Source organism: Hemicordylus capensis, chromosome 6 (genome assembly GCF_027244095.1).
Source record: "Hemicordylus capensis ecotype Gifberg chromosome 6, rHemCap1.1.pri, whole genome shotgun sequence".
Classification (NCBI taxonomy): domain Eukaryota; kingdom Metazoa; phylum Chordata; class Lepidosauria; order Squamata; family Cordylidae; genus Hemicordylus; species Hemicordylus capensis.
The window spans coordinates 77412592-77436518 of NC_069662.1; the positions used below are offsets into that span (position 1 = coordinate 77412592).

The 23927-nt window shown below is 44.6% G+C and overlaps 1 protein-coding gene across 1 annotated transcript in view; it reads right to left on the minus strand.

Annotated features, from left to right (window-relative positions):
• Positions 1-23927, minus strand: part of ABCA13 (ATP binding cassette subfamily A member 13) — a 293809-nt gene that overhangs the window by 45047 nt on the left and 224835 nt on the right. The window contains exons 40-41 of the mRNA XM_053266156.1: positions 23606-23756; positions 8328-8462 (exon numbers count right to left, since the gene is read on the minus strand). Of these exons, the coding sequence (XP_053122131.1) occupies positions 8328-8462; positions 23606-23756 (286 nt within the window). The remainder of the gene's footprint in view (positions 1-8327; positions 8463-23605; positions 23757-23927) is intronic.

A 23927-nucleotide genomic window follows, 5' to 3' on the forward strand; every position in this document is an offset into this window, starting at 1 on the left:
GCAAAACTGAACTGGCCTGGTTTGGTTTAGACTCGAACCAAACTGGGCCAGCCAGTTTTGTGCACACGCCTAGAATCTACCAGAGAGGTAGGAACAGAACCACTGTAAAACAGTGCCACTCAATCCCACCCACCTCAGGCAACCTAGAAGGATATCATGGTCGATGGTACTGAAAGCTGCCTAGAGATCCAAAAGGTTCTAGAGTCACATTCCCTCTGTTAATACCTAATTGGAGATCATCCATCAGACCAACCAGGGCAGTCTCAACCCCAAAGCCCACTCAAAAGCTGGTTTGAAATGGGTCTAGATAATCTGTGTCTTCTAAGACTGCCTGGAGCTGAGAGACCACCACCCGCTCAATCACCATGCCCAATCATGGATGATTGGAAGAGGATCTGTAATTAGCTAACACTAAAGGATCCAATGCTGGTTCCCCCCCCCCCCAATAATGTCTAACAATAGTCTCCTTAAGACAAGGAGGCATCCTGCTCTACCTCAGAGAAGTATTTATAACTAGCTGGGCCAGGCGCAGACCATCTGCACCTCCACTGGCCTGTTTCTCCCCACCATGCCTGCTTCTCCCCCCGCCCCACGTGGCCCACTTCTTTCCCCCCCCCGCTTTGCTTCTGCTCCCCGCGGTTTCTGGCTTTCGGCCCCCCACCTCTTCCCACCTGCCCACCAATTCCTGGAAGCCGCACTGACTGCTGCTATTCCCAGCGGCCGGCCCAGCCCACTGCTGCCACCTGCTCCCTCCGGCCGGCGGCCGCCCACTGGCAAGAGCAGCCCACTTCTCCCCCACCACCCGTCTGCGGTTTCAGGCTCGCGGGTCAGCTAGAAAGCTGGCTCACCACCTCCTCCCTCCCGCCTGCCCACCAGCTAATTCCCGGAGGCCTGCCTGGCCTGCCACTGTCTGCTCCCACCGGCCTGCAACCCACTGTCAGCCAGCACCCCTATTTTCTCCCATCCCATTACTAATTGGCAGACGCTCACGAACTCTCACAAGAGCTGCCACACATAGGATTAGCGATGGGTACGCCTAGGAGAAATAAATACCAGACCCTCTCTGCACATGCATTGAACATGAAGTGTAAATAGGGCTTTGGCCACCTAGCGTTTTACAGGGAGAATTATTTAGGCATTCAGAGCCTCCTCTCTGCACACAAGCACTGAATGTGATAATGTCTGAGGGGCATAGTCAGGAAGCACACTGGTATACAGGGCATGGCTAGCCAGTACACTCTTGTCTGCCCTCTCCATATGTTGGTCCTCTTGGAGCACCAACACCTGAAAAGGGTAAGAAATTAAGACCAATCCAGACACACCCGCCACAGGGACAAGCCTTGCCTCCTAAATGCCTATGTTGAAGGTATTTAAAGGCAAAGGAGCTCTGTCAGAATAAAACCTAGGAACTCCATTTACTGTTGATATAAAGAATCACACTAGGAATTTTTTGGGGGGGGGAGTAGATTTCAATAAACTATAATAATATTTCTTGTCCTGATGATTTAGTATAAAATGTGGCCACTTCTATTATACTCCGAGTATTTTCCTTTTCCTTTTATAAATATACAGATACAATCCCTAAAAACACACTTTTCAATCTATTTAAATGATCTAATAAGTTCCGTTTATGGGACCTGCTTCAAAAATGGAAGGTGTGCGTGAAGATCCCATTTGAGGCCACATATGTGATGGTGCTAGCTGGCTCAGCAAGAGGCAAATTGAATTGGCTACCTGCTGTATGACAGACTGTCATAAATAGATTAGCAGGCAGCTGGAGTATCTTCTAATATCAAGGGAGGCTTTGACTTAAGAGGATCACCTCGCCTTGGGCTGATTCATCCAGGTCAGTTTGGTATTACAGTACAAATAAAAAGCATCAAAGTCCTAAAGTGGGTCAGTGATACAGGGTAGAATGAAGCCAAAGTCAGCCTCTCACATATAGTCAGAGGCATCATATACCAGGTTCATAGGTCCAGGCTACCTTCACACACATGGCTTCTTTACATATGTGCTCTGGGTCAGTGAAGCCGATTATCCAAGTGGCAAGGCCAGATCAGTCATCCACACATGGTACATCAAGACTGGATTACCGCAATGCACTCTGTGTGGGGCTGACCTTGAAGACAGTTTGGAAGCTTCAGCTAGTCAGAAGCCTGCTGTAAGGATGCTCATGGGTGCCAATTGCTTCATGAGTATTATCCTGCGACAGCTTTGCTAGTTGCCAGTTTGCTTCTGGGCTAGATTCAAAGTCCTGGTTTTGGCCTTTAAAACCCTACATGGATTGGGGCTGGGTTATTTGTCTGACCACATATGTACGAGAATCCAACAGGACACTCTGTTTTATATCACAGGCCCTATTCTCAGCCTCACCACAGATTTGGTTGCAGGGGACTAGAGACAGGGTCTTTTTGATGGTGTCTCCTCAGCTTTGGAATGCCCTCCCAGAGGAGCTCTGTTGGGCTCCTTCTCTTAGGCTTTTTTTTAAAAGCACCTGGACTCATTTTTTAGATAGGCTCCTGGTTGTTATTTTTTAATCTGTGGGTTGTATAAACTGGTGGTTTTAGCTGCAGTGCCAGTTTTAAACTAAATTTTATATTGCTTTGCTATCTGTTTTTATCATTCTGTTTTTATTTGTGTACTTTGTAAGCCACTCCAAGCAGCAATGAGCAGGAAGAGCAGGATATAAATATTTTTAATGAATACATAAACATTTACAGGTCATCTTCTAAAGAACAAGCATGTGTTTTTGAGATTTTCCCTTCTGCCTGATTTGGTACCCCAAAGCAGAAAGCAGGTTTCCTAGTGATGGAAGAACCCTACCCCATTCCATGGGCTCAGCTGAAGTCAATTGTTTTCCAAAACACCATAACATTACTGAGCTCATTTTGACGTTTTGATCTTGTCACACTCCCAGTTACATCATTAGGAGCATCATGGGATCTGAATGCTTTCCCTTTAGGAACCCCAAACACCTGTGAGCTTCTGAGCTCCCCACTCCCTTCCTTGCCTACAAAATATATTCATTAATTGTATTTACACTCCACCTTTCAGCCACGATTGGATCTCAAAGGGCTCACAATTAAAAATCTATCAGAGGACGCAATATAAGTAACTGGGTGTGTATGGTGGAGAAAGGAAATGGGATAGTTTCCAACTCACTATTCATGTTCTTCTCCAACAGAGAACGCAGGCGAGCCCGGTGCTCCCAGAGCAGCTAGTCTGCCTAAAACACCCTCCCCTTAAATGAGGTTAACGGAGTGAGGTTAACGTTAACCTCATTTTGTTGCTCATATGTCGCCGCGGCACATGGTGACACTCAAGTACACCATCGACTGGGAGGCTGCTTGGCCTTGGGGGTCTTTACAGGATGCCCTGCACACTTTTGTGGGGCATCCTGGAACTTCCAGGGGCCAGCTGACCCCCAATCCCCGCCACCCCTGCCAGCTCCATGATGGAGCTCTGGGCAGGATCATCTAAGCCCCCTCTTCTCACAGACCCGACAGAAGCTCTTCTCACAGATCATGAGAAGAGCTTCTTAGTCAGAAATTATACTCTGGCCTCCACTTTCACAAGGCCTGCCTCCAGTTGCAAACAAGCACTGGAAACACAGCGGGGTACATGGAATACTGCTCTTAGAAATTTAGACTGGTTGAGCTCCAGAGGGTCAATGTTGGAGAAGGGGCCCAGCTGGGCTCCGTAGAGAAGTTGGGCCAGTGACTTAGCTTCAAATAGTTTAAGGGCTGCAGGTATGTAATAATTTCCTTTTGATTGAAAGAATTTTAAGGGGGCAGCAGCACTTCCCTGGGCATTTTGGGCAACATAACTGCCATGGGCCTTCCTTGTGCTCGATGCATGAAAGACCACCCACAGGTATTTGGAGCATGAGACCTGCTTGATTGTGTTCCGGTTTATGCACCAGGAGTGTGTCTTTGGTCTTCTGGCAAAGGCCATGATTTTGGTTTTATAGTAGTTTATTTCTAAATGGTCCTCTTTACTGTATTGAGTGAGGGCCCCAGAGCTCTTCTAAGTCCTATGGGGTCCTATAGAAAATTGTTGTATCATCTGTGTATAGCAGGATGGAGATGTGTTTCTTTGCCAGCTTGGGAGGATGAAAGTCCAAGTTGTTTAGGTGGCCCATCATGGTGTTTATGTAAAAGTTGAACAGAAGTGGGGGCAAGCATGCAAACTTGTTTGATGTCCTTACACATGAGGATGGTGCTTAACAACTGACCTGGGGGGCTGCATCTGACTTACAGGGATGTGCCATCATCAAAGGTATGGATGAGAGATAGCAGGTGCTGGCCAGTTGAAAAAGTTTCCAGTTTTCACCATAATTTGGCTCGCATTGTGGAATCAAATGCAGTCTTAAGGTCTATGAAGGCAGCATGCAGGGAGACTGTATTGTGAGTGGAGTATTTATCAATTAAATGCTGGAGTACTAGTAAATGGTCAATGGTGGTCATCCCTCCCTGAATCTGCCCTGCTCCTCTGCTAGAAGCTTTTCATGTTCCAGCCAGAATCTAAGTTTCCAATACAGATGTCTGGTATAGAGCTAGTGTGAGCAGTGTGGAGCAGTCTGATAGGTCTATCGTTTGCTGTGTCATCCCTCCCACCTTTTTTGAAGAGGGGAAAAATAGCTGCTAGCCCCAGTCCCTAGGGATGTGACCATGCTTGTCAATAAATGTTAACAGAGAGGCCAGAATGGGAGCCCACGATGCTGAGTTATTTTTGATTATCTCAGAGGAGATTAAATAATCTCCAGGAGCCTCCTCAGGTATTAGTTAGATCAGATCCTTGACGTCTTTGGCCAGCGGCCAGGAGGCCAGGTCCTCAATGTTGTGCCATGGGCATCTGTCGTCCCCTACCTCATCTCTGTACAGTTCGCTAAAGTATATTTCCCTGACATCTGGTGGAATGCAGCTGTTCAAATGTGTCAGGCTATTGTTAAAGTGATCCACAGTGATGCACCAGAATAGGCCGAGTCATTGGTTCTGATTGCTTGGATGAGATGTAACCAGATATCTTTCATGGCGTCACTTTCCTTGAGTTTGAGAAGCTGTTTCTATTGCCTTCTGTTTAAGAAGGACCTGTGCAGCCAAAGTCTTGCATTAGCTTTGTAGGCATTGTAGTTGGCAATGAGTTTCCCCTCTCTTTCCCCTGCTTTTTTTCCTTTTACTTCATCGCATTCATAGACAAACTGTGGTTTGGAGCAGTGCAGGTGCTGTTTGTTGTGAGGAGTGTTTTCATGAGTTCGGTGCTTCTGTAATTCCTGCACTAGGTAGCTGTAGTTCTCTAGGATTCAGTTAGAGGGTTCTGCTGAGAGCAAGGAAAGGCGGATGTGTTGGAAGTGTTCTGAGGTGAGTTGTTTTGTATTTGCTTTGTCCAGTTGGGGAGAACTATATGATGTGGCAGGTTTTGTCTGCTGGTAGAATTTGTAGTTGGTAAAGAATCTTGATATGGGGCTGCTAAACAACGGGTGTTAGGCATAGAGAGACTGGGAAGTGGACACTATCAAATTGAGGGATGACCTCAAAGTGGTCTGCAAATTGGAGCAGGTTTCCAGAAACTATTACATAATCGATGACACTCATTTTTGGAAGGGCAGTATAGAAATCAAGCAATCAAACAAGCAAATAAATACATTTGTTCCCGGACCAGAAGGTAAATTCAGCAGGGTGGTCATTTTTGAGGGAGTCATATAGGATATAGAGGTTAAGTCTATTGGCCATTTGTACCAGGCAGAGTCCTGCAAAGTTTGGCTTCCTGTCCTTTGGGTAGCATGTGAAGGGGGGTGCATCTACTTCTGGGTTAGGCAGGTAGCACTGATAGCCAGGCACGTAGCAAGGTTGGACTGGGCCCAGAGACAAGATTTTAAAATGGGCCCTCAGTGAGTGCCACAATAGAACATCATCCTAAATTATTTTTTTAAAGGTTTTGTAAATTGTGGACGATGCAAGTCATTTAATGGTACAAGAGAAAGACATGCTGTTCTGGTAGCTCCAGGTCTTAACACTCACATCAATCTTGGAGGATGAATACAACTGAAGGAAGCCCGGGCGGGTGCGTGGCTGGGGGAGTCAGTCATGTGACTTGCCTCTGGGCCCCCCCCAAGGCAGTGGGCCCCCAGACAACTGTCTCCCCTTGCCCTATTATAGTCACACCCCTGCTGATAGCATACATATGGAGTATCATACTCAGGGCCTAGTCTAGTGTTAAGATCACCACCTACTACTCTATACACATTGAGGAAGGTAGATAGGTCAGTTTGGCAGCTTTCCAGATCAAACCACAATTTCTTGACCTGGGATTTCCGCCTCGTGAAGGTAGGTAGATGTTGATTACAAGCAGGGTCAGTGTCTGAGGTGGATTGCTACAGCCATAATGTGTTGTTTACATGAGGAAAGTCTTACTGACATTGCAAACAGGGGAGGAGAGACAAATACTCCCAGTCCACCTTTAAGCCTGCTCCTTCCCGTACCGGCTTCTGCTCCTAAAGTGTATCCAGGTTTTCGGTTTCCTGCACCATCGATCCTTGATCCTTGGATGTCCAGGTTTCCTGCACCATTGTGACATCAGATGTCATAATATGGATACCAAAAATAAGATGGACACCAGCAACAGCCACTGGAGGGACACTGTGCTTGGGTTGGATAGGGTCAGTTTTTCTGCCTCTGCTAAAGAAAGGGAATCGCCACTTTAAAAGGTGCTTCTTTGCTCAGTCACCACTTGAGGCAAGTTCTGCTCAATATTATGGAAGGAATGGGGGAAACTAATGATAGCCACATCTCCAGTATGGCCTTTATACAATTCTGATGATATTTCATTTTTAAACTGCTTCTGGGTACATAGGCCCAAATCAAATATAACACCAAACTGTGGTTAAACATATGCCAAGGTCAGTGTTTCTTACTGCTCAAAATGCAGGATTTCTTCCCCACTATAGTTCCATTAGTGAATCAAAACCTTAATTTGAACCCTTGGTTTCAAGTTGGTTAGTTTGCTGAAACCATAGATCCACTGGCCTCATCATGTCATTTGAATTCAGCGTTCACTGTAACCTGATGTTTGTGCTGAAGCTCCTTCCATGACCATAGAGAGGGAGGCTCAGATCAGCTAAGAAATGTGTCAGCTCTAAGCAGCTCATATCACTCACTAGCTGTTTCTCGGACTGAACGTTCCACCTTCAGCTGCCTAGCAACTCATCACCTCACCCCGCTCTTTTCACTGCCTGAAAACAGCCACACCACGTTCCTAGATTCTCCTCATTTAGAAGCACAGAAACAAAAATGGGCATAAGGGCACCGTGTGTGTGTCTTAAGAACCATGCCTCCTCTTGCTTCCTTGACACCTTATCAAATGAACCTGTATTTGCCCCCTCCCCCAATTACTGGAAAAAGCTTTGTTCTATTTAACCACTATTTTTGAGTTGTGGATGGGCAGGCTTCAGACACAGTTGCCGGCTTCACAGGGGAGGGACAGTTTCAGCCTTGGTGTGGAGCTGTGTGATGGTTGGGAGGAAAGGGTTAAATTGTCTTTGCCTTGCCACAGAGGGCTGCTGGATGATGAGATACAAGGGTATCTGAGTGCAATATGCACGCCCCTGCTCACATTGTAGACAATGGGTGCTGCGTGCATGGTGCTCTGGCATCATGGCCACAGTCTGGCAATGCAAGCAGCCCCACAAATGCTAGGATTGAGCCTGAGATGACTAGGGAGGAGGAGGGAAGAACCTAGTCAGTGGGCAGAAGTAACAAAACCTCAGTTAGTGGATTATGAGTGGCAAAATTTTCAGCTTCAGTGCCTACACTTAGGTGCACCTATTCATAATTTGCTCTTAAGTCTGAATGGGCCTTTGCATTTTCACAGACATCAAGAATTTGGGGGGGGGGGGTTGGCTTTGCGGAGTTTGCTCCATATGGGTGAGACCACCTACCTATACTAGTAGTCATGTGTTCTGTGCATATGGAGAGGCTAGCTATTAGAAAGGGTTCAAGGAGGAAATAGTATTCTCTAATTTTATAAGCAACTAGCAAAACTACTGTATATTTTCCCAAGTTTCCAGAACCCCTGGTTGTAAAGAAAAAAGTGCTTTATATCCTGGTCCAGCTCCCAGGCTTTTCTGCAATGTTGGCTTCAGTCACAAGGCATTACTCGCAACACAGTGGTTGTGCCATATTGTTTATCTTGGAGTTTTGATCTGCAGAAAATACAATATTTTTTATTTACATCCTAACAACATATTTAATACAGCCACTTTTGAAAAGACATATTTTGTACATATTTTCTTTTTAAAAAGCTATAATAAAAAAGTTCACTCTACTTACCAGCAGAAGAATGTGGGGTTTGCCAACTAAAGCCAAGGCTGTAGAAAGCTTCCTTTTGGTCCCACCACTGTATGTCTTCACCAGCTTATCAGCATGTGCATCTAAATGCAACCGACTAACTAGGTCTCCAGCCACCTGCAATAAAGTATTCACAGCCTTCATACTTCATGAGAAGAATAAATGAGAGGGAATTATATTACATTATTTTTCCTTGCATCAACAGATTGCTGGGTCCTGGCAGATTAGAAAACATACTTTTAGATTATTTTGGCATAGATCCATTACCAAATAGGTAGTTAAGATGCTCAAAGTGGCAAGGCCCATAGAATAACAAAGAAGAATTGCACTTTGGAAAGTCATCTAAAAAAAGTGTGCCGTCGAGTCGGTGTCAACTCCTGGAGACCACAGAACCCTGTGGTTTTCTTTGCTAGAATACAGGAGGGGTTTACCATTGCCATCTTCCGCGCAGTATGAGATGATGCCTTTTAGCATCTTCCTATATCGCTGCTGCCTTGTGTAGCTGTTTCTGGGAAACATACGATTGAACCGGCAACCTCTGGATTGCTGGTCAAGTCATTTCCCCGCTGCACCATTAGGTGGCTGGAAAGTCATCTACTTGACCTAAAGGAAAGCAGTCTCAAGCGTTATTTAAAAATAATAATAATAATAATTTAATTTTTCTTTCATAAACATAATCAAGATATTTGTGTACTTATGAAACAAATATTCACTGAGGGTGGAGAAACCTTTGACAATATAGTGTGGGTAGCTGTAGGCCAAGGGGAGGTAGGAGAAGACACCTTTCAGTTGCAGAGCTTCCACTTGCTGTATGTGTCCTCACATAGTTTCAAGGGCCTCCCCTCTCCCTCTTTAGCTGTTTCCAGGGTCACTGCATGAATGGCTGAACATCAGCATCCACAAAAGTGCTAGCAGAAGTCAGAATTACTGCCTGCATTTACTTCTTCCCACCATCCTTCCTGCAACCCACACTCACAGTAAGGCAGATACACATAGAAAACAATTAACTTGTTTTTCTCTCTGGAGACATGCAGCACCCATGAGCATTACTTTGCTGGAATCTATGGTCAGGCAAAATGTTAATTCAAAAAGGCTGTTGGGGGAGCCTAAAGGCAGAATAATGTCTACCGTGGAAACATTAGCTATGTCAACTTGTGTCAGTGACAGTCACATGGATGTGGTAGTGTTAAAATCATTTTCAGACTTCCCTATCCCACCAAATTCTATACAGGCACTGAAGCATATCTCTGGAGCATTAAATTACTTAAAAGGAATGAGATGGAATCATAGGATAGTCAGTGATGAATGTTATTAAAGGTAGAGCAGCCACATTGCCACATTATGATGTATATTTGGAAGGGTGGGTCCGTGATGTCATGCCAGGTGGCAGGCAGCCTAGAGAGGCAATTGGGTGGAAAGCAGGAGGCCCAGGTCTCCAAGGCCAATCAGCAAGTAGAGAGACAGAGGCACAAGCATGAGAATAGGGTCTAGCAAACACTAACTGCGACTCAAGAAAAGGTCACATCTGAGAGGAAAGCTTATATGGCCCTATCAGGTGAGGGGAAAACAATGATCTACTCTGGAGGCTGGAAGTCATCATAGCCCAAGAAAATGTTCCCATTGGAATCCCCAAATAGCTTACTAGAAGGGGCAGCAGAGCACAGATCCAAACCTTCCAAGTTTTAGCCCTGGTAGCTCTGACAGCTTGGAAGTTCTGACTGCACTCAGAGGAAAGTTCACATAGTTGGTGAACTGCATTTGCCTTGATGACTCGCCAGGCATTTGGGTCTCTTTTAGGGGTGTGCATTTTGGAATTTTCTTGTTTAGATTTGTATCCAAATCGAAACACCCCTGTTTTGTTTTGTACCCAAATTTTCTGAATCCGAATCCTCCCTGTTTTGTTTTGTAGCCAAATTTGCCGAATCCGAATCCGAATTGATTTGGATTTTTTAAAAGGGTCCCAGCGCAAAAAGAGTGGGTGGTGGTGGTAGTGTCTAATGGGTGGAAGCTAACACCCAAATTTCAAAGGAATTAGGCAAAGGGCTGATTTTATGTGAATTTTTTAAGTTTACACATCTTTAAGAATTTCCCCATAGGGAATAATTCCAGCAACTGTATCTCTTCAAATCAAGGGGAAAGGGATGACCCAGAGTGGAGTGTGGTGGGTGGTAGTGCCCAATGGGGGCAAGGAAACTTCCAGAATTATCTCAAAAGAATTAGGAACATAGGAAACTGCCATATACTGAGTCAGACCATTGGTCTATCTAGCTCAGTATTGTCTTCACAGACTGGCAGTGGCTTCTCCAGGGTTGCAGGCAGGAATCTCTCTCAGCCCTATCTTGGAGAAGCCAGGGAGGGAACTTAAAACCATCTGTTCTTTCCAGAGTGGCTTCATCCTCTGAGGGGAATATCTTGCAGTGCTCACACATCAAGTCTCCCATTCATATGCAACCAGGGCAGATCCTGCTTAGCTATGCAGACAAGTCATGCTCAGCCACAAGACCAGTTCTCCTCTCCATTGGGCAAAGGGCTGATCTTTTGTGAATTGTTGAAGTTTACGTGTCTTTTAAGATTTCTTCCATAGGGAATAATGGAGGTTTCAGCAGCCCCATAATTCCACTTGGGGGGCACTGGGGTTTCCCAGAGCAAGGGGTTGTGTAGTGCACATAGGGTGCCAACCACCTCCATACCCACAAGCCCTTGGGGTACTGGGTTTTGTGTTTCTGAGGTGTTCATTGTAGATTCTCTGGTAGCATATGAGATTTTCAGTGAAAAACAAGAATCCACTCTCATATGCTACCAGAGAATCTACACTCAGAACACCACAGAAACAACAGAACCCAGCACCCCATGGGTTAGCAACCCTTCCCCTGGCCAATGTGGGGTCAGTAAAGAGTGGCAAGAAGCAAAAGAGCCAATGGGGAACAAGGAGCGAATTGTCAGCAGGTCAGCCCATGATTTAGGTCACTGATCAGAAGGCTGGAAGGGTGGGAAATTCAAATAGATGTCAAACACAAAATGGAGACTGACTCAGAGATCACTACAAAATGGAGGTCCGAAACAACAAAACGTTTTGTAGCCGAAACAGGGACGTTTTGTTTTGTATACAAAACTTTTGGATCTGGAAAATGGGTGTTTTGTTTTGTCTACAAAACATCCGAAACAGGCTGTTTTGGGTACAAAACGTTTTGTATCCGAAACGTTTCGCACATCCCTAGTCTCTTTTGCCAGCGTTTATGTTCCTTTCTATCATCTTCATTTGGGCAGGACTTCCATTTTCTAAAAGAAGTCTTCTTCCCTTTTACAACTTCCCTGACTCTCCTTGTTAGCCACGCTGGCATCCTCCTCCGTCCAAATCGAAACAAAAAAAAAATCAATTCTTGCACATTATTATTATTATTATTATTATTATTATTATTATTACATTTATATCCCGCCCTTCCTCCAAGGAGCCCAGAGCGGTGTACTACATACTTGAGTTTCACTTTCACAACAACCCTGTGAAGTAGGTTAGGCTGAGAGAGAAGTGACTGGCCCAGAGTCACCCAGCTAGTATCATGGCTGAATGAGGATTTGAACTCGGGTCTCCCCGGTCCTAGTCCAGCACTCTAACCCACTGCACCAGGCTGGCTCTCTACTTTACTATACACATCCCTACTATACACAGAATCTCATACCTGGCATTGGCATGTGCTATCTCCCTTCTGTCATTTGACCTTTTTGACCAGTCGTATGTGTTTCTGCGTGCTCTACTCCTGGTTCTACTCTATCCCCTTCAGGTTTATCTGAAATGTTTGAACCCTTACGTCTTAGGGGATTTTAGTTTCCAAACCAGAGATCACCCAGTTCTTGTCGGCAATCTCCCAGGCATCATTTTAATACAGGGTAGCTGCTCTGTGACCTTTATTATTATAAGTACCAGCAGTCCGGTTCCATCTTGGTTCAAGTGGAGCCTTTCCCTTTTGTATAGGCTTTGCTTTCCCCAAAATGTATGCCATTGCCTAACAAATCTAAACCCCTCTTCCCAGCACCACCATCTCATTCCTGCATCTCAGCTCTGCCTGTCTTGCTGGCCCTGAGCATGGAACATATATACTACTAGTAGTATCCCTCATCCCTCTTTCTTGCAATGATGTCCTCCTGCCCTGAGACCTTCATTCACCATGTCAGCAGAGGAGCTCTCAGCTGGGAAGGGGGATGCCTCGATCACATCCCTGAGGCCTTCAGGGATGCCTTCCACATGCCTTGCTGTCTCTCTGAGCTTCTTCAGGTCAGCCACCTTGGCTTTGAGGAATGAAGAGTCGGGAGCTCTTTGCACCAAGCGCACAACCAGTTATATATGCATCTATCCATGTAATGCACTGGGAAGCACCCCTTCCCTGCTGGCATTCTATCTTCTTAACTGGTTTTATTGGCTATTTAGAATATATAGAGCTTGTTTACTTGAAAGCTGCAGTTGTCAGATAATTAAAGGTTTTAAGCTCTGTCCCCCATTAAAATCACAAAGCTGAGGTAGTACTCATCTTCTTCTTGTTGTATGTGTCTCCTTTGTAATAAAGGGGGAATGCTTGTGTGCCTCCCTGCCCGCTAAACTCCATGCAAAACTCCTTCAATATCTGTTAGCAAACTCCTGTTCGCAATGCTCCTGGTAGCAAAGTCACCCTGGTCTGAGCCTTGTCTTCTCAAGAGCTGCTTTGAAACTGAGCTGCTTCAGGAATGTGTTCCTTCCCACAAGCTGTGTGATTTACCTGCTGCTAATCCCCACCCTCTCTAAGCACTCCATCTGGTGCTGCAAAGCTTTGGGTGGGGTGGTGTTTGTGCCAGGGCTGCTGGAGGGCAGGGCAGATGTTCCTCCCCTCCTTGCCTCATGCCTTTTTGGCACAAGCAGCCAATCAAGGAACCAGGCATGGTCATGTGCATTCCAGCCCAGCTTGTTCCCTCTCCTCACAACATGTCCAGAGTTGGGCTCCCACCCACCTTCTTGATTTTAGCAGATTGCTGCTTGGGCCGAGTAGGAATTTTTGGTTTCCAACCTGATTGGCCATGGTTGGGAATTTATTCACCTACTCCTCACTGATAAATTCTTTGGAGGATTTTAGGCGTGGGAGCTGCGTTTAGGTAGTTGGTCACACTGGCAGGTGAATGCGGGAACATGGAGATAGGGTCTTTTGGTGTTCAACTGGAGGCATCCTTATGGGTGAAGGGTGGTGCATGGAACAGCCCCTCAGGGCTTTGTGGCCTGGGCAGGCTGGGAATGTACTGCTTTTAGGTAGTAGTTTGGCTCACCCACTCAGAGCTGTGTGGTTCCAGGGGTGTGTGACCTGGGCTGCCACCTCCGAGGCACGGTAAACTGTGCAGCAGGGAGTTGGCTAGCCAGTGGCTGCTGATGGCCTCCTCCTGGCCCAACAGAGTGTGGGGGCTGGCGACTATTGCTAGGAGGCTGGATGCCCCTGTGAGGGCCTGGAGTTGCCTGCACTCCAGTTTATGGTTTCTTGTTGCATCTCCCCCAAATTTTGCAGTTGTTAAAATGTGGCCTGTTTCATCCATATACACGAAGGAAATGTAGATGTTCTTTGTTTTTCTTAGCTTGTCCACGCAATTTGCAATGAAAATGTTAACAGGCATTATCCAGCTTTAGTTGCCTGATATCACGGACATATGCTTGGCCCATCCCACTGAAAGCTTGGTTTGTACCCAGGTATGTGGTTTCCTTTTTAAAAAAAAAAGTTAAATGAGATCTTTAGGGATGAATCACCCTGCTGCTTGACTTGGAGCTGTGCCAGGCACATGACAGCTCTGAAATAATCTAGTCAAAGCCATATTGGATTACAGGTAGTCCCCAACTTAAGACCTTTCAAGTTAAGACAAATAGCACTTAAGATGTCTGTAAATCGTCATCATGTTTCAATGTCACAACTGTGTTTCATTTTACAACATTCAGCACAAGAGGGGAGGCTCCTCTAGATAGGTGCTGGTACATGGGCTAGAGGAGGAGGAGGAGGCAACAATGGTAGCTCAGGCTCATTGAGACTAGAAGCCATAGTGGTGGCAGCTGCTGCTGTGACTGAAGCTGAGAAGGGACTGGATGATGTGCCCATCCAGAATGCTCTCCAAGCATCACCACTGTTGCTGCTGCTGCTGCTCTTCCTCCTCAGCTGCTGTGTTGTGATGGTGAGAGGGAGACAATCCAGCCCGTTCCTAGCCCACAAGCCACCTCCTGTTGACCCTCCATCCCCTAACTGTTGCCCATGAAGAGGAGAAGCAGCAGAATTTATTTTCATTTATTTTATTTTACTATATTTATATCCTGCTCTTCCTCCAAGGAGCTCCGAATAGTGTACCTGGTGACGTTTATCCTCACAACAACCGTATGAGGAAGGTTATGCTGAGAGATAAATGACTGGCCCATAGTCACCCAGTGAGGCTCATGGCTGAATGGAGAGATGAACTCCGCTCTCCCAAGTCCTAATCCAAAACTCTAACCACTACACTACACTGGCTGAGGTGTAACTACCCAGTTGAGCTACCCAGTGAGCTACCCAGTTGCCTCCCTTCCTTCCACAGAAAAGTGAGAAAGAGCCAGCAATGGATTGGGAAGGAAGTGAGTGGCAAAGGTGAGCAACTGCTGATTCTCCACCATCAACCTCTTTGCTGCATGCTTGTGACTGACAATGTTACAGATTTGATAGCAGTGCAGAGAGAGTAGATAGAGTATCTGGCTTTGGTTCAGGAACCAAACCTTCATTTATGACATTGTTTCCTATGGGAAAATAGGTTCCATGCTCAGATGGTTCAACTCAACATATGTTTTCAAGAATCCATTGAGGCGAGTCACAGGAGCAGTGTGAGGTGCCTAAAGGAGGTCTGCGGGTAGAGTGGGCTTAGCTTGCTCTCCCCACAGATGATCCAAAGGCAGCCCTGGGCAGCCTGATCAGCCAACCACACAACTGCTGGCTCCATCACGGAGCTGGAGGGGGCTGCAGGGATCGGGGGCCATGCACCCCGCAGAAGTCCCAGTATGTCCTGCATGAGTGCACGGGGCATCCTTGAGAGACCTCAAGCCCAGGAGGCTGCTTGCAGCCTCCCGGTCGGCGGTCAACTCATGTGTTGTCGCGCGCTGCGGCAACATACAACCAAAAAGATGAGATGTGCGCTCGCTCCTCATCTAAGGGGAGGAGTATTTATTGCGGCTAGCTGCCGGAAGCCGCACGGCTCTCATTGCAGCACACGATCAACCAAAAGCAGACTAGGCTCCCTTAGCCCCCTTTTGGGCGATCGTGAGAACAGCCTCATGGTGTCATAAATCTTTGAACTTTCTGTATTTCACATGGCTTGAACAAATACAAATACCAAAAGTTCTCAAGTCCAGTGTACAAGTATTCAAACTAAACAGAAATGCTAGTTAGATAAGGAGGTTCTACACATGACCAACATGTGGAGTCGAGGGTGGTTCATTGGGGAGAGCGGGCTTAGCCTGCTCTCCCCACACATGAGCAGAGAGCTGTCCCTGGGCAGCCAGATCAGCTGCCCACACGACTACCAGCTCTGTCACAGAGCTGGTAGAGGCAGCGGGGCAAGTGTGCGGGGCATTCTGGGGAGACCCCCGAGGCAGGGAGGCTTGTTGTAGTCTCCTGGTCGGGGGTCTACTTATGTATCACCATGGTGGCACACGATCAGTAAAATGGGGTTAGAGGAGCGTTTTAGGTGAGGGGTTCTTAGGCAAGCTAGCTGCTGTTGAGCCACCAGGCTTGCTTACGAGCCCAGTGGTTCTCGTGATGGGAGGGAACTGGGCTGGGCTCCCTTAGCCCAGTTTTTCCCCATCGTGAGACTAGCCTCACTATCATTTGTTCTTTATTTTTATGCTATGATCTGTATGGTTTCCTCTTTTTACTCAAATTATTATTTATAATAGAAAATTTAAGTTTATCACATTCCAGCCTTCATGGAGCCCAGGAAGAATTTTATGAACTTTGCTAAGTAGGTTAGGATGAGCTATAGTATTTTACTAAAGATTTCATAGCTGAAGTCAGGATTTAAATCTGTCTCCCCATACAATATATTATCCACTATACTATTTTGGTTCTCAGTTCAGTTTATTTACGTTTGTAACATAATGATTTAAAACTTTTCAGATTGTAACGGCAATGTGCTAATAAAAAGAGGGTATGTGACTGATAAGAAATTTTCTGTTTTCATATCATTTCTATTTGGTTATTCTTCAGGAGCAAGGAGTACATCTAACATTTTTACCTTGACGTAACTCTTCCTGCTGATAGCTCTCCTAGTGAAAACTTTGAAGTTCTAACTTTAATACATTAAATCTACTAATGGAATCAACTCAAACTGTATGTCATCTCCTTCTGACAAATTTATGGGGGAGAAGGAATCAAAATACACATTATTTTTCTGCAGTTTGAATTCTAGCAATTTGTGCTCTACAGCAAAGACAGTATCATTTTTGCTGATAATCTGTCTTATTAGTAAGCACTCAGAATGAGTTCACACATTACATGATTCATGTGATAGTTGCAATTATCCACTTGATTACCTGGAGTTTTGTAACTGTTAGCATCACTCATCACAAAATGAGTCATTATGGATCATTACAAAAAATAGGAGTTAAATTGGGACGTGCCAAAGGGTAACAATCTGCTGTGACTCATCACATGAGAGATGTCGTCAGCAGTTCTGGATGCGTTAATTCAAATTCAGGGTGCAGTTTTCAAAGTCACAGATACAAACTCATCGTATAGCAGGTCTGCACAACGTTTGGCCCTGCAAACCAAGCACAGCCAATCAGCCATGTATTTTGACTTGCAGATATGCAATAAACCCTTGTTTTTACAATTCAACAACCAGAAACTTTATCAAGCCCTTGGTGGGCTGTGTTTGGCTTGGTGGGTTGTACAGGCCTGGTCCATGCATTGTGCTTTAACACGATATACCTTAAGAATACCATATTTACAAAGGGGACCACTATGGCCCATGCACAATTGAAACATAATAATCTTACTAAGAAAGTAAGTGACAGAATCTGGTCTTTGTTCAAGAGCCACCAGTCATGTCCAGTTGCAAACTATGCTCATTGTTGCCTCTTATTTCCTGCATTACTGTTGATGGCCTTGCAAACTCAGCATGACCTAGGGATGTCTTAGGACTATTTGTAAAACACATACCGTTTTACTACATTGTTGCACAATTTGCAAATCACTAAAGTTGAGTACTGAAATGCAATACTAACAATAAGAGTTTAGGACTAGGATGTCAAAATGGCAATAACACTTCAATGATACTCTGTGTTCAGAGGCAGTAAACCTCTAAACACCAGCTACTGGAGGCAAGCGAGGAAGAGATGTTACCCTCACATCCTGCTTACAAGCTTCCCAGAGGCATCTGGCTATGATAGGAAACCAAATGTTGGCTTACATGGATCATTGGTCTAATCCAGAAGGGCTTTTCTTAGGCTCTGAAAAGTGATATGATAAAGGAGGTTCAGATTCACAGTTGTAGAAGTCAGAGATTGTCCCCAATTTGTTGCATTTTGATATGAGTTGTAAGCCTAAGGGTTCCTTGATGCAATTTATTCCCATCTGCTTTCAAAAGCACAGAGGTTACTTATGCAGAATCAATCTAAAAGCATTCAAGAAAAATGCTTCAAAGCTAGGAAATGCAAACACCCACTAATTTGACAGACATACCATTTAATTCAGCCCCATAGCAGAAGATGTTAAAGAAAATGGACAGCTCTACAGGATCATCATAACTGTTGAAAGGGATTCAACATGCTTATCAAACATATTTTCCATCTCCATTTTGTAAAGTTGCTTTTCCCTTCTCATATCTGATGTCTCAGGGGTGAGATAAGTTGGCCTGGCTGTTACCATTAGGATTAGTTGATGTCTGCATTTCCTGGCTGGGTAAGACTTTGTTTTGAGTACTGTTATGCTGAGTATTGAATTTTTGTGAGGGCAAAAGGGGAGGTTTGTTCCCTGAATCCTATTTCCTGGGCTAGCTCCAGGTTTCTGTTGAGGAGTGTGAGGAGAAACATTAAAATCCTCACACAGCAGAGTATGCTCTGGTGGTAAAGAAGTAAAGAACTATTTCATAATAACTGAACAATTTTAACTGACACAAACTGACCAAGACAGATCTATTAACATCTCATCATGTCTCTAGTGGCCAGAAGAGGTTACTACAGTGTTAAGAGCAATGCTTTAGAATTCTCTCTTCTAACTGTTTTAGGGGGCCCTCTGCAAATTGTCCTCCATGGGCTGTTCCTGCTTGGATGAGCCATGAAAGTATTGCTTATCACCACCATATTGAAGCTACAGCACATAGGTGCTTTCTGGAATCAATGTGTGCTTTCAGCCTTAATCAGCTGGCTAGTGATGGTCATCCCTAACACCAACCCTGCCCTTTTCATTCCTTCATCCCTGTTTGCTGACATTCAGCTGCTTTAGCAAAATTTTTCATCTAAACTGTCTTCTACCTGTTGTCTATTTAATCTCTACCACTCAAGAGAGAATGCAGCTAGCATGATGGTATCAGGATATATGGTATCAGGGCATAGCTACATGACAACAGAGTGTAACATATGAAGGTGTCACAAAACTACTTTAAAGTGTGGGCAAAGAAGCACGGTCCTCACTCTGAATAGGAATCACTTTAATCTCTGTTCACAGCCCCCCAATCACCAAACGTAAAGCACATTCCACAGGGGCAAAGCATTTATGAACACAACACCCCTCTTGTTTTGAGGGAAAGTTTTACATCAAATGGCGTACTAATGGATTATTTTGTTAACTGTCTTTTTGGTGGAAGAGTTTGGTTTCTACAATTTCAGTGCTGTAGCTGGGATGCATACAAAGATATAGTTGGGTGCATAAAGTGGAACTGTGATCATCCTGTGCCTATATACATTTTGATAATATCTGGTCTGCCTGATAGGATTATCTACCATGTGAAACTACCACACTTGACTTTGGGAAGCAAAGAAATTTGCAAAGTTGGCCTATTCTACATGTTTTCTCTGTCACCCATTGAGCAAAATGGAGCTCTTCCTCTTCCCACCCTGCACCATATGGCTAATTATAACTTATCACCCAGTCACCTTTAAGAATGCTTTAGACTAGCGCATGTTAAATGCTCTAAAGGACCTTCCTCAGTTTCTTTGTTAGCTTAGACTAGAGAGATGTAAATTTGAATTAGTGGCTATCATCTTGACTAAGTTTACTTGAAGAAGTTCCATTAAAAATTAAAAGGACAAGTTAGGAATACCTGCACCATTCTCTAAGCATAAAGTGTCCTCTTTATGGGTGTTCTCTGAGAGCATAGCTATGCTACAAAATGAATCTAGTCTCATTGTTATAACTCCAAGTTTGGCATCTTTGGAAATGGTGACTATGTGAAGGGAGCAGGAAGAATTAAAAGTTCCAAGCACCCACTGAACTCCAATCCACAGAGTCCTAAAATGGGCTAAACCACATTCAGAGTGGTTGAAATATTGTAGGGTAGATGTATGCAAGGAGGCTTTATGGATGCTGTATCATGTATGCATCACATGCCAAATGCACAAGTTTACACCAGCGAAAGTACAGTTCTGATCCGAGAGGGAAAATTGTTCTTCTGAAGAGTATTCTCCTTATAACAAACAGTACAAATACATTCATTCTATGACTCTGGGTCCTGGGCTTTCCTATGATCTCCCCAAACCCTGCCAATTGAGAAAGCAGGGGGCTATTCACACACACAGGCAAAACCAGGCTAAGGAAGTCCGGCCCGATTTTGCTGGTGTGTGTGTGAACTGCCAGGAGCCATGTGGCTCCTGGCGATGGCAAACCTGCTTAGGAAGCCTGCTGCTTAGCCCAGGTTTGGGGCATGAGAGTGCCCAGAAACTGGGCTAACTGAACGTGTGTTGGTGCAACATGTTACAGAAACTTGTTTGCCTTCTTTCACACTTCTTCAAATGTATTGCTTGAGACAGAACCACCCATTTTGCTTTGAACTTCATGAAATGCCCGTACCTTAATGAAATAGCACACACTTTCAGTCAGAAAGTCCCAAATTCAGTCCCTGGCATATTCAGCTATTATGTATTATTATTATGCCTCACACATATATCCCAACCTTCTTCCCACGTAAAGGGAGATGTATGTTGTTGTTATTATTATTATTATTATTTTATTATTCAATTTCTATACCGCCTTTCCAAAAATGGCTCGGGGTGGTTTACACAGAGAAATAACACAAAGAATTCTAAAAAGAAACATAAGACACAGACACCTGCAACAGTCACTGGTGGTCCTGTGCTGGGGGTGGATAGGGCCAGTTACTCTCCCCCTGCTAAATAAAGAGAATCACCATGGTAAAAGGTGCCTCTATGCCCAGTTAGCAGGGGTTCCTTCCCCATTCTCCCAATGCATTTATCCTCATAATAATACTGTGAAGTAGTCTGAACTTAGAGACAGTGATTGGCCCAGGGTTAACAAGTGAGCTACACAGCTGAGGATTCAAACGCAGGTTGCCCCAGTTCTACTCCAGCACTCTTACCACTACAGTGGTAAGCTTTCTGAGCTTAAAGGTGCCTGGTGGTAGAGCTGGAAAAGACCTCTTCCTAAGGCCTTGGAGAGCTGCTGCCAACTGGAGTACACAGAACTGGACTACATGAACCAATGATGCACAGCACTGTTCAGTATGAGGCAGCTTCATGCCATTCAATAGTTGGTGGCAACCTGTGCAGAATTCCTCATTAGAAACTGCACTAGTCCTATTGAAGCTTTCTTGGCATCTATAACCCCTTTAGATGTTTCATGTAAGGTGGACCTTCTAAATTCACTTTAGGGTAAATTCTGGTGACTATTCTAAACATATGCAAAGTATGCAGTACTAAGAGTTAGGCGTCTGCATTGTGGAGGGTACTGTGATGACAGAACAGTGAAAAGGTTAATACACATTATATAGACCTCGAGGAGCTCATTTGCTGCCTAATTAAACTCCTGTTTCAAATTACATTTAGGACTAAAAAAAGCCAATGTCATAAGTGTGATTTATACATATTTATCAGTGTTAATGCACAGTTAATTTGAGACCTTCTAGAAATAGTTTCCTTTCCTACCATAAGAGTATTATCTGTATTCTCAGGACTGATCTTCCATTACTGCTTGAAGTTACAGTGCCATGTTGCCAAAAAAAAAAAAAAAAGCTAACCCCAATAAGGGGGATATGGTGACAGGCAATTATGGCAAAGATTAATTATTTTCAGTGGAGCAACAATAGTCCTCTTAAATCTATATATGAGATAGCCAATTCTGATATCAAGAATAATGGCCCCTTGAGCAGGTCCAATAGGTAAAATCAGGAAAGACAGACTTAGGCAGTACCTGGTGAGGCAAGGGTGCAGCCAGAGCAAAAGGTAATGGGTTGTGGGCAAACCCTGGCATAACTGGATGGAACATAGGCAGACTCTGACAGAATCTGAAGTAGGGCTTCTCTTCCACCTAAATTTCTCCATCAATTTGGGGGTTCATTACCTGAACTTGTGCCCAAAGCAGCAGCAATGCATTAGTGACCTGCCCCCCATTCCTCGGTTTTGGTTTCAATAATGCTATATATGCACGGTGTGCTGCTGCTGTTTTCAGTTCAGCTTTCCTCCCCCCCCCCGCCCCTTACAAGTAGGTTAGAAATGCTCTCCAGCACATGAGCACTGATGAAATAACAGAACAAAAATGGATTTTGATGGGATCATGCAATCCCTTCAAGATCCTTTGTGCAGTGATTTAATCAATGGGCATATGTGCTGCTCATCAGTAATCTGCTAAGAAAATATTAACTGAAAACTGTGGCAATTGTGCATATGTTAATTTCAATATTAAGTTGAGAAATTCTCCAACCTATATTGGAAGACAGGAAGAGCGAAATGCAAGGTGGAGTGCATCTATTTATTTATCATTATTTATTTATTTACATTTGTATCCCACTCTTCTTCCAAGGAGCCCAGAGCAGTGTACATGGTTATGTTTATCCTCACAACAACCCTGTGAGGGTTAAGAGATATGTGACTGGCCCAGAGTCACCCAGCAAGTTTCATGGCTGAATGGGGATTTGAACTCAGGTCTCCCAGCTCCGAATCCAACACTTTAACCACTACACCATTACACTCTAACCACTTTATGGAATTGTGGAGGAACGAAGCCTAGACCTCTTGGGTTTCTGTAAATCAGCCCCTGTATTGTATCATGTATTAATATTCCCAAACCTCTTTTTGTAAATAAGCCTTGATAAATAAATTGTGTTATATTATATTCATAAAACCTCTGCAGTAGTGTAAATAGGATTTCTGTGCTTGCAAATCCCTGTGCATGGAGAAGGATGGCAGGGTCAAAAGTTCATTCTTGGTTTTCTATAGTTTCACTTTTGGTTTAGCATTTTGACAGTTGATTTTTGAAGGGAAAGGAGATTTCAAGAAATGGATGGAATTTTTGTTTGTTCTAATTGGATGGCTTTAAAAACTGTTGGGTCAGAGAAACGGTATATATTGGCAGAGACACTCCTACCCCGGCCCATGGGGCCCCGGCCCATGGCCTCCAAGGCCTGAGGGGGCACCTCCTGCCACCACAAGCCTCCTGCCACCACCGTGAGTCCTCCTCTCTGATATGCCAGCCGCCCATGTGCGTGGCCACGGGGTGGGGGGTGAGGTGAGCAGGCTTTCCCCTCCCCCACCTGCGATGGTGGCAGGTGGAGCAGGCCACTGAGCTTGACCATCTGGCTCAGCAACCTCTTAGAACTGCAAGGTGCGCAGTTCAAATACAGCGTCACAAGCCCGTGACATCACGAGAGGGGTGATGCCACATTTTGCCAGAGAGGAGAGATTCGCATTGGATTCCCACTACTCTTTCTGTGGGGATTGTCTTGATAAAGGAATCCTCAGATGTAACTGAGTTCTGTTCTGTAGACTTCCTCAGTATAATACCTATCTCTATTCTTTTTCCATTTACAGTCTAATTGTGCACTAATCTTGGTTTTACACTCCATTAACTTTAATAAAGAGCTAACAAATTTTCTCTTGGGGAAAAAATAAAGCATGTATGTTTTTCAGGCAAGGGGCTTTTTCAAGTGAAATATGTGCAGATGGTTGGATTTAGGGCATACTAATTGGAGGAAGAAGTGATTTTTGTATGTTCCAAGGCTCAATTTCATTCTTTTGTTGACACCAGCTTGACAGCACTTAATCAATCAACATTCAAACACACAGCTACACACACCTTATTGATATGCTGCTTGGAAATTCCACGTAGATTGCAGTAATAATAGAGATGTTCCCAACCAGTCAGAAGATCATCCAGGGCATCTTGTTGTGGGCAGTAACCAATGAGAATGCCTTCACTGCTGGCAAATGAGATATCCATTTCAGATCTATTAACAAGAAAAGCATGAGAGATTTAAAATAATAATAATGGGGGGGGGTGTCACAGGGATGCCAGCACTCCATGTAATGAGTGTAACATCAAAAGTTCTAACTAAGAACAATATTGGAAATTATGAAATCCTCCCCATACAAATTTCTTTGCAGATTCCAGGCTTCCA